Here is a 12,009-nt window from a genome sequence, read left to right on the forward strand (position 1 = left end):
AATTATAGATCTTATAAATTACAATGTACTATTAGGCCTGGTTACTTGCCTTCAAGTATTCATGTTTGTGGTTCGTGTGCAGAAATTACAGTTTTCACCTGTCTAGAGAATATGAAGACTTAAGCTTTGTTGTGTTTAGCTCACACTACAATTGCAACACTTTTTAAATGTTCCAGCATCACAACCACCTGTTCTCATTGGTTTTAGCTCTATTGGATGGCAAATTTTCCGTCTATCTTTGAAAATTATATTTGCTATAGCATTATACTTTTAACATTTTTTTATTAAGACATTATACTATAAGTTTTTTGAAAAAAAAAATATTGGTTTAATGTTGTCTTAAAAAATAAGCATACTTTTGTGTGATGGAGCCCGTGGAGGACCCAAATCTCGATGTTTAAAAACAACACCTGTCCCGATATTATTTTTGTTTTGTATCTCCATAAAAATATTAGTAAAACCTGACATATAATAGGTTTTTTAATATTATTTCTTTTCTGTGATGCAGAGAGCGAGTACATCAAGACACATGGCTTTAGTATTCTATCTTTTTTCATATCAACTATCCATTGGTCCATTGTGAAATCAAATACTTCCCCTTCATTTCCTCATAGCCACTCCTCTTTCTCTCTTTCTTCCACCATCTCTATCTTTGACTTTTTGTTAACAGTAAAAATGGCAGAAGCTTTAATCACTATTGCTGCTGAAGGGTTACTGAAAAAGGTGTTGTCTATAGCTGCCAATGAAATCGTCATTGCTTGGGGTTACGAAGAAAAGTTAACTACCCTTCACGAACTGTTGGACCTGATCCGCGCCAAGTTGCGCGATGCGGAAAGACAAAAGGGTACAGAGGCTGTGATGGTGTGGCTTAAACAGCTAAAAGATGTCGTCAGTGAAGCTGATGATATCTTGGATGAAGTTCATTATGAAATGTTGAGGCGTGAGGTAAAGAAACGAGATTGGATAGCAAGAAAGGTACCCCATCTTCCGAGCTTGAAAAAGTTGTCATTTCGTAGAGAAATGAGTCATAAAATAGAAAACGTTAGCAAAAAGTTGTTTGAGATCAATAAACGAGCAAACGATTTAAGACTAGAAAATGAACAGTCTATCCCTGTTAGCAATAGTCTTTGTCGAGAGACTGATCCATACTTAGATGAATTCAAAATTATTGGGAGGGGGAATGATGAACTACATATTATTCAACTTCTAACCCACTCAAGAAAAGATGAAAACCTCAAGATTGTTCCGATTGTGGGAATGGGCGGGATTGGGAAGACCACTTTGGCTAAGTCGATCTACAATAATCCAAAAATCGAGCAACATTTTGATGTTAGAGCTTGGTTATGTGTGTCGGTTAAGATTGAGGTCAACACACTTCTTGCTAATATTTATGAAGCTCTTGCCGGAAAGGAATGTGAGTCACGAACTAGGGTTAATATAATTAAAGATCTACAAAAGGAGTTGGGATCAAAAACTTATTTGCTAGTATTGGATGACGTTTGGGATGAAGAGAGGGCACATTGGGATGATTTCCGAACTTGCATGCTAAAAGTAAATTCACAAAATGGAAGTGGCATTCTTGTAACTACACGGAATCTTGAAATCGGAACATTGGCTATGAGTGAGGAGTTCCGTGCTTTACAAGGTCTCTCTGATGATCAATGTTGGTCCATCTTTAAAGAAATAGCGTTTGCGGCTGATCAACCATCGTTGCATGAATTGGAGGAGATAGGCCGTGATATTGTGAAAAAGTGTCGTGGTTTGCCTTTGTTGGTAAATGTAATTGGAGGCATGTTGCGTAATTACAATGACAAAGAAAAGTGGTTATCCATCCGAGATAGCAAGGTTTGGGATCTTGAAGGAGAAGGGGATAGAGTGCAAAACAGCTTGAAACTAAGCTTTGACAATCTACCAAATTCTATTGTCAAACAATGCTTTGCATATTGTTCCATCTTTCAAAAGGGCTCGATCATGAAAGGCGAAGAATTGGTCCAACTTTGGATGGCTTTAGGGTTTGTTCAAGGGGATGAGGCAAGAAACAAGGATATGGAGGATGTAGGAAATGATATTGTCGAAATTTTAGTTAGCAATTTGTTGTTGCAAGATGTTACAAGGGATGAGTATGGTTACGTGGCTGCTTGTAGTATGCATGATTTGTTGCATGATCTTTCCTCGTCACTTGTTAGACATGAAAGCTTACGACTAGTGCATCCGACACATGATGACATTGTGCGTATTCCTCAGGTTAAACATCTCTCAGTTTACCGACATTGGAAGGACGATGTTCGAATCAACATCTCTCTTAAAAAGATGAGCTCTGTGGTCTTCAAAGATGAGATGAAAGCTAGAAGTTTGCATACATTGTTTTTCGAGGGTGAAGTTGAGAATAACATTTCATTTCAACATTTCAAGTACTTGCGTATCCTCAAACTCGATAGATGCAGACTATGTATCTTGGACGAATCAATTGGAGAATTGACGCATCTAAAATATCTTGATTTGTCTAATACCGAAGTCGGTTCTCTTCCAAAGTCTATTGGTAAACTTTACCATTTGCAAACTCTGAAGTTATGTGGTTGTAGATCTTTTAAGGTAAATCATTTAAGAAGGCTTCCCATAGAATTCAGAAATTTGATAAGCCTGCGACACTTTGAGTTCCCAGAAACCGTTCCAATCAATAATGTGGGACAATTGACTTCCCTTCGAACATTGCCTTCCTTTCACGTTCTTGGAAAGAAAGGACATCAAATTGAAGAGCTAGGCCCTTTGAAACATCTTGGTAGAAAGCTCCGGATATTGAATCTAGAAAAAGTTAAAAGCAAAAAAGAAGCCACCAAGGCAGATTTATTTGGAAAGAAAAACTTATCAAAGATTGAATTTTGTTGGAATAATAAAGATGAAGTTGCCAACCGAAATGACAAAGATGTATTGGAAGGCTTGCAACCCCCTGAAAATTTGAAAAGCTTGACAATCTACAACTTTTCCGGTGATAGTTTTCCACAATGGGTTTCCACCATGACAATCAGTATTGAAGGGAAATGGACACCCCTTCACAAGCTGGTGGAAATCAAACTGATTAGATGTCACAACTGCCCTCTTCTTCCAATGCTTAAGAACCTACCACTTCTACGGGATCTTGTGTTAAGAAATATGGACAACTTGACATGCTTAAGCAGCTTTTCAGTCAAAGAGGGCGAAAAACTTACTGGAAGCAGATCAATTAAGCCTCTGTCTCCATCGTTGAGATCGCTCCAACTCATAGGTATGGAAAGACTGGAAAAGTGGATGGATGCAGCAACGAACAGCTCAACACTGTTATCACCTGTCCTCGAAAAGTTGTACATTTATAACTGCCCAAAGATCGTTCTCTTAGATGAATGTCATCCACATCCTCTAGTTTCCTTAAAAATAAAGAATTGCAAAAATCTCGAGTCCATTAAGAGCATAGAAGGCCTCACATCTCTTGAATCATTATCAATCGATGGTTGCCACAGCCTCATGGGATTACCCGATTTTCATAACCAGGGTCATTCTTTGAAGAGACTGAGTGTTACCGAATGCAACAAACTGACTTCCTTGCCTCCCAAAATGTTCGAATGTTTTTCAATCTTAAGCAGGTTGAAACTTGGTCCATTCTCCAAGGAGCTTCATTCTTTCCCAAGTCTCCAAGGTATCAAGAAGTTGAGGAACCACCTTCACTCGTTGGAATTGAACGGTTGGGATCATTTGGAGTCGATACCAGAAAAAATAGAACACCTCACTTCACTCGCTCGGTTGACTATACAGGGATTTGGAATGCGAGAATTGCCTATATGGTTAACCAATATGTCATCTATCCGATATATAGCATTCAATGATTGCAAGAGGCTAGACAAAGAAACAATTAAGCGAGGAGCACCAAGGGATGCAGATAATGTCTTAATAGATGGATGTAGAAGTGTATAGCTAGAGATGTTAGTCAGTTAATTGGTTAGACGTTTTGGTGTAACAATCGCTGCTACAAGATACTTCCTCTTTCACTCATCACTTTAATCATTGTTTATGTTTATAGGACATAAAGTTTCTGATTATTTCCAATTAAATTTTTTTGTTTCATCATTTTAATTTATTAATCTGTGTATATCGAGATTTCGTAAATATGGTTTTATTCCAAATAAATTATTAATCTCTGTATGTCGAGATTTCGTAAATATGGTTTTATTCCAAATAAAACACTTGGAAGGAATTAAACAAAATACACATACAATTTTTTTTTAAAGAAACGTGTGGATATAATAGATATGAATTCTGTGCAAATGCTAATGGTGGATGCAACTACTATTTAACATTTAATTGCAGGTAAATGGGATGACTTTTTTCACGCTTGAAAAAACATGAAAACTAACAAATAATAATATTTTATTTACTAGCTAGGAACATTAAACAAAAAAAGAAAGCTGATAAATAAGTAATACATAAACAAAAAATAAAATTGAAGAAGCAATGATTTCATAATATGGTACTTTACTAGATTATAAACCGCGTTAAATTAAAAAAATATAAAAACATTTATATATATATATATATATATATATATATATATATATATATATATATATATATATATATATATATATATATATATATATATTGCATAATAATTATAAAAGAAAGTTTATGGCTATTATTATTATTGAAATATGAAGAAGAAACACTGAAATCGATAAATATCTACAAGCGTTGCAGGACCTCTTTGTAGACAATGTTTTTTGTTTTACTAGTTGAACGACCTTACTCGTCACATATGAATATGAGTACCTTCAAACCTTTTTGTTTGTTACACGAGAAACAACTACATATAACTGACCATGGGTGAAGATAGGCCTATGCAAGTATAATCCAACATTTAATAATGATTGTCCTTGACTTTTGTTAATGGTCATAGCGAAACAAACTTCTATTGGAATTGCCTACGTTGAAAACGGAATTGAATTCTTTTATCGAATGGGGTCAACTTCGTGCAAGGTATATAAGTAGTCTCAGAAAAATCTACCAGATATGATTCTTGCTTCAATGACGTGTCTTCCAAGCCATACGATTTGTAATCTAGTACCATTGCATGGTCCTCTGGTTTGGCCGATATTACGAAGCAACATGATCGGAACACATTTTTTTAGTATAAGTTTATGGTTGGGAATACCGGAGGCCTTAAAAGCATTCAACACATCCAGAAAGTATACTAATTCCTCAAAAGAATCTTCTGCCTCGATCTCACATAAGGAATCTGAACTCATATATGTTTTCCCTTCATCTTTCATCAATTCTAACATGTAGTCGTTGATAGCATCAACTTCTTCATTAGTAGGGACCAAAATAGTTTTATCTTCAATATACGATGGATCATCAAGATGGTTCTAAAAGGATGAATAAATGCAAGATACAATTGAATGAATATGGTCACCCGTAGAGGGAACGATCACATCTTCTGGAAATTCAACTTCAACTACACCATCATTAGGACCACCGATAGTACATTCACCAATTTTAAGAATCCAATCAGCAAGTGATTTTTTCTCTTTAAAATCATTGTTTGGACAACCAACCTGAAGCCTCATGTTTACAGTCAAACGCAAAACTATACATTCACGCCATAATCTTGATGAATACAATGATGCCTGCACAATATCTGAACGATTTCCTCTTTGTATTACTGGAAGAATTTAACGAAAGTCACCTCCAAATACAATGGTCTTGCCTCCAAATGGTTTATCATTGTTCGATAGAGGGATAATATCTCTGAGTGTCCTATCAACTGCTTCGAAACAATGACGATGCATCAATGGGGCTTCGTCCCAAATTATAAGGCTCGCTTTGTTCAACAGGGCAGCTATATCGTTACCCAGCGTAATAGAACAAAACGAATTCTCATTCAAGTTAATTGGTATAGGAAATCTTGAATGCACTATCCTACCACCAGAAAAGCAAGAGTGCTGCAATTCCGCTTGAAGCATCATTAATAACTACTTCACCTTTAGATCTAATAGCAACAGACAATGTCTTCCAAACAAATGTTTTTCCTGTTCCCCCATAACCATAGAGGAAAAAGACACCACCTTTTTTGTTGTTAACTGCATTCATAATTATATCATAAACATTTTTTTGCTCGACATTTAATTTTGAATGCAGTTGTTGCTGTTCAGATTCAAGACTGAACAGATAATAATTAAGCTCATCTTGAATTAATATATTGTAAGAATCTTGAATATATTTGTGATCAGGTAATGACATATTAGGTGTTTGCTTAAGACTCAGTCCACAGCTCAATAAAGATTTCTCAATGTACGACAACGTTAGGTGCTAAATTGTTTCCGGTTTTAGCTTCAAGCCTAAAAACATTAAAAAGTAATGAAATAATTTATTTATAATATCAATTAAAGTGGGACGTTTTTTTTTTTGTGTAAATGTACCTTTCACGCCTATTTCTTGTTCACGAACGTGAACGACATCATCAGAAAGACAGTTATATGTCTCTTTAAAAACAAGATGAGGCCGGGATAGACTATCTGATGTAATCAACATAACGAATAGAGACCTACAGAAATAAGTGGTGGCCCAATGATGTGTTTCTTGTATAGAAGATATGCACTCTCTATTATCGCCTAATAGACCAAGAACGTAGCAAACATCTTTGTAAGAGTCATAAACGGTCCCGTTAACTGTTCTAATATCTTCATAGCAAGTAGGACCTTTACTTTGTTGAGCAAAATGCGCAAGTAATAAACATCACCAGACTTGGGAGACACATGATTAATTCTACCAAGTGACTTTGTCTTCGTTTTTCTTCTTGTCAATTCTTTATCTGATTTATTCCAAACATATTGAGTTGGGAATTCAACATAGGATAACTCCCTTGCCTTTTCGTCGTAGCTATTACATTCCATCCAGGCCAAAAATTTAGAAGCAATAATAATTGGTTTAGAAACAACGTTAGCAACACGTTGGGATGGTTTAAACACAACACGGTGTTTGTCTTGTAGGTGAAACGACAACCTTTCAACATGTGGTGTTCTATAATGAATGGCATACCTAAAAAGTCTCCAACATGCCTCACAAGCAAAAATATAAGGACAAATGTAATACTTAACAATTTCATCACGATCGTTATTTTCTTTATATTGTTTTTTTGTTATTTTTAGCGTCATAAAAAGACACAGTGATCCTGTCTGGACCTTTGTTAATATACTTAAAAAGGTACTTTATCGATCCAAGCTTATTACACCACTCAAGATTCATATGGGCTTGGTATTGCTTCAAAAGTATCTTATTATCTGGAACAACATATCTGAAAAAAGAAACAAAATGGCATAAAGAAAATTAAGATCATTTAACATATCTTTCCTATAAAAGATAACATTTATAAAGAAATAAATGTTTATATAAATAAAAATTTAATTTTCATACCTATTGTCCAAAGAAACTCGGTTTTTCACAACATTGTTTCCACTGTCGCGTCTTTAGTAAACTTGATAACCATCTTTGTCAATATACGTATCATTTGTAAAGTCTTCTGGAAATCCTTTAGAACATTTGCCATTTTTCATACATGGCATAAATGGAAAATCATTCCCGCAAGGTCCATGTATCATGTTGTCAGAAACAATTTGATACAAATCTGGTTCAAGTAATTCAGCACATATAACACAATTTGTCTTCGGGATTTGGAAGTTTAGACTTTTTTTCTAAAAATAGGCATATGTGACAATGTGGACGACCCCTTTTTTGAAACTCGATCGTACATATAATTGTATGATGCAAATATGTTACTTGGTTAACGTATGATATTATAAAATCAAAATAAAATAAAATGAATAATGACATTTTAGATTTATACGTCCATCGACTTCACCCAAAAAAAATTCTTCCTTGAGTCTAGTGATTAGTGAATCAAGTTTTATTTTGAATATTCTTGTCAAAATATAGGGCTTGTCTTCGGGTTTAAGATTTTTAGATTCAACGAATCTAATTACCTCTGGCCATTTAGGATTACATGTAATGGTTAAAAAAAAGATCAGGATAATCAAACCACTTAACCAAAGTCATTGCATCTAAGTAATTATGTTGCATGTAACGGCTGTCACCCATAAAAGAAGACGGAATAATAATACGGTTCCCCATGGCAGAAGCATCTTCAGTTCCTTCTTGAGCAGCCTCGGAAAGGTCTCCATAAGGAGCGACACGTAATGTTGGTTGGTTAAACCGAATATAATTAAGTCGGTCATTTTCAACCATTGTATACGAATCAACCAAAAATTGTTGGAAGAGTTTTCTGGAATGTAATATCAAAGATATTTCATTAGTTCTCTATTGTATACGATAAGCAAAAACCTCTCGTATTGTAAGTGTTATTCGTCATTTGGATTTTGGTTGTTCAACACCACGATGTAATATATCCAATCAAAATCCATCTTCGGCATAAGGAAACAATAAAGGATATTGAAGTGAAAGATATTGCAGATGCAACTCATTAATACGTTGAATTTCACGACTTTGTGTTTTCAAAACAATATCTCATGAATCGGAACCGTGAGTGTCACCTAAAATAAGTGCAACAACCTCACTTGTGGTAGGAAGATTATACGATGTATCATCCTTTTCTCTTGTCCCAATTAATTTAAGCCTAATACGCTCTGTTGGATTCGATCCAAATCGATCACATGCCATTCTAAATTGCTTAACTAATGGATTTATAAAATCCAATAAACCCACTAGCTAATGAACAATCAAGAACTCCAGTGAAAAAGGATTTCCCATTGAATTATGAGATGTTGACTTTTTTTTGAACTACATTAATAGGAAAACAAAATCATGGATATAAATATTATGAGAAAGAATAAAATATTTAACCATATATATATACATATATATATATATATATATATATATATATATATATATATATATATATATATATATATATATAGGCTTAGGTTACTCTATTCTAACTAATTATTGTGTGGATGTAGGAATTATTGTGGACCAATCATTTTAGTTATTTTAAGAAATTGATTAATAAATATTATTGAATTAAAGATAATTAAAAAAATACCATCAAAATTCATTATAAGGGTATTTTAGTCAAATAACATAATTTTAAATAAAGGAAAATTTCATATTTTAGGGAACAATTAATTCTCTAAACTTTCAAGTTTTGATTTTTCTTAATAATAGTTATATTTAATTGACATTCTAAAGAATGTATTCATATTATCTTGAAAAGCTCATTCTATTCTAACAGAATAATATAAACATATACTATCAAAATTAATATTTTTTAATTTATAAAAAATTTATATGAAACGAATTTTAATGCTTTAGAATCAGTAACTACATTCATTCTTAAAGAATACAATTATGAACATAAATTACATCCATTCTGAAAGAATACTAATACATTCTAAGAGAATATTGATGTCAATACTAATACATTCTAAGGGAGTATTGTTGTTAATCTATTCCAACCGAAGAAAAAATTCATTATGAATGAATAACAAGTCCGTTCTGTAAGAATACAAATTCATTATCATGCTGGTTGTTTCACATCACTATGTAATTGAATCCTTCACTGTTAAATGAATCCCAACAAGATCCAAGAAAGTCTTGAAAGGTGGCAACTGTAATTGAATATGAACAACAAAATTCTGATTCACTCTGTCTTTATCCCTTTGACAACGGGAATGGAATCCTATACACTTCAAATCCTTTATTTGTTGAACATTATTTGACTCCTAAAAACACTCTTGGGATTATGTCCGAGCAGTATCACCTGATGGATTAACAAAAATAGCCATTAGACAAACTCATGTTACCTCAAGTTCTCCCAAATATGTATTGGAGAGAGGGTTTTCAACCGATCAGGCTTCATCATAACACTTTTATAATGAATTTTTTTAATCAGATAACAATATATGAGAAATTGAAAATGAGTTACAATAGCAACCAATTCATTTAGTGAAAGAGAGTAGATGTAGTGAAAAAAAGTCAAAAAAAGAGTGATAGAGATATAGTTACAGAGAAATAATATACTAACAATCACATTAGGTATTTTGATACAACATTCAACGTGAATCACAAAGTAATCTTGAAAAAATAGAATTCTTACAATTGAGAGAACGATAGACACACCTAATTTAACTATACTAACAATTACATTGGGTTAAAGTATAATCCTAGTTAATCAAAATGTGACAAAATTTTAAGCAACTATGAAGAACAATACCTTTATGAAGACTTCTGGTGGGTTTTTCATTAGGCAAAAAAGTGGCAGCCCGAATTGTCCAACAAAGTCCCATCCAGGTGAACTGCAAACAAAAAGTATGCTCCATTGTGTCGTTGCTTTCTACCACCGGTTAGTAGCAAACGATGAAGAACGAAAGTGGTCACTGGGTAAGCCGTTGTCCGCTGCCTTGCAAAGTAGAAGTCATCAAGTCGATGGGATCGTCATCGATGGAACCCAGCTCCGACCTTCCTCGATTCTTCCATAGTCGGAGGGTTGAGCAAATTTCGGTGTTGTGATGGCCATTAGGGACACTTGATGATGGGTCTCGGCTGTGTGGTTCATCGATTGTGCAAAAATAATAACCATTCTTCCCCTTTTTTATTTGCAGGATCGAGATTATGAACAATGGTGATGATGATCTTGGGTACGAAGAAGGTTGTTGATGGTGATCGGTGGAAGTGGTGAGAAGTTGTTGTAAATCGAGGTGGTGGTCGTCAGTGGAAGTTTTTTTATGGTGAAATAGAGTTTTTAGATAATGAACGGTCGTATATAAGAATGAGAAGAAATTAGGTCAAAGTCAAAATAACTAGCATAATTATAGGAAGTATTTGTGGAAGTTATTTATCAAATTACTTTATTACCCTTATTTATTTATTTAATTTTTTATTTTTTATGTTATTTGATTGGTCCACAATGATTCCTACATCCACACAATAATTATTTAGAATACTTGAACCTAGCTCTCTCTCTCTATCTCTCTCTCTGTATATATATATATATATATATATATATATATATATATATATATATATATATAGAGAGAGAGAGAGAGAAAGAGAGAAAGAGAGAGAGAGAGAGAGAGAGCTAGGTTCAAATGTGGATTGACATCTATTATGTGGACGTGTGGATAATGCTATTCTGTGAGAATGACAAAAAAAAATATATTTTTTGATAATATGAATACGTTCAATCTTATATAATTATTGTAATTATTAAGCATTTTCGCTAATTAAATCGTCTATAAGGTTATTATACACTTTTTTAATTATTCTCATTCTGTCAGAATGTTATCAGGATGTTTATTGAGTCGTATTCTGTAAGAATTAAAATAAATAAAAAACGATGCATGAGAATAAAAATGAATTAGAATTTGTGAGAATCCATTAAAATAACAATAGTTCTGTGAGATTGAACGTATTCACATTACTAAACAACATATTCTCTTAGTAATTTTCATAAAATAGCGTTATCCACACGTCCGCACAATAGTTGTCCATCCACATTATAACCTAGCCCTATATATATATATATATATATATATATATATATATATATATATATATATGTGTGTGTGTGTGTGTGTGTGTGTGTGTGTATGTGTGGGAATTTAATGCTATTATATGATAGAATGTATTCACATACTCGTATGCACTGAATTTATTGTCAACCTCGTCATCTGTATCGTATATGTACAACTGGCAAAATTTCGGTAATTCGCCTTCCTCTAGTAGTAAGCTGCCTGTAATATGCTAATTTTGTCCATGCATTCGATAAACATACGGACCACCTCCAGAGTTAATTGTATGATCAGTCTTACCAGCGATAGATGTAAATGCAAACATTATATTATATCTATGAACATTTTTTATAAAGTTCCGAGTTTTTCAGTAACTCCGCTATATAAATCAAGCAATAACTTAGGTGGTGAATCAAGTTTGGTAATTCTACTTTTCCATTGTAACAACATATGGAAT

The 12,009-nt window shown here is 33.5% G+C and overlaps 2 protein-coding genes across 2 annotated transcripts; one reads left to right on the forward strand and one right to left on the reverse strand.

Moving 5' to 3' along the window:
• Positions 1 to 528: 528 nt before the first annotated feature.
• On the forward strand, positions 529 to 4,147 carry LOC111877723 (putative disease resistance protein RGA3). The gene has a single exon (XM_023874230.3). The coding sequence runs from the start codon at positions 676 to 678 to the stop codon at positions 3,943 to 3,945; it is 3,270 nt and encodes a 1,089-aa protein (XP_023729998.1). The 5' UTR covers positions 529 to 675; the 3' UTR covers positions 3,946 to 4,147.
• Positions 4,148 to 5,018: 871 nt separating this feature from the next.
• LOC111877706 (uncharacterized) lies at positions 5,019 to 5,594 on the reverse strand. The gene is made up of 2 exons (XM_023874214.1): positions 5,460 to 5,594; positions 5,019 to 5,393 (listed from the first exon to the last, which is right to left on the reverse strand). Exons 1-2 carry the CDS (start codon positions 5,592 to 5,594, stop codon positions 5,019 to 5,021), a joined length of 510 nt encoding a protein of 169 aa, XP_023729982.1.
• Between the last annotated feature and the right edge of the window lie 6,415 nt (positions 5,595 to 12,009).

Source organism: Lactuca sativa, chromosome 3 (genome assembly GCF_002870075.4).
Source record: "Lactuca sativa cultivar Salinas chromosome 3, Lsat_Salinas_v11, whole genome shotgun sequence".
Classification (NCBI taxonomy): domain Eukaryota; kingdom Viridiplantae; phylum Streptophyta; class Magnoliopsida; order Asterales; family Asteraceae; genus Lactuca; species Lactuca sativa.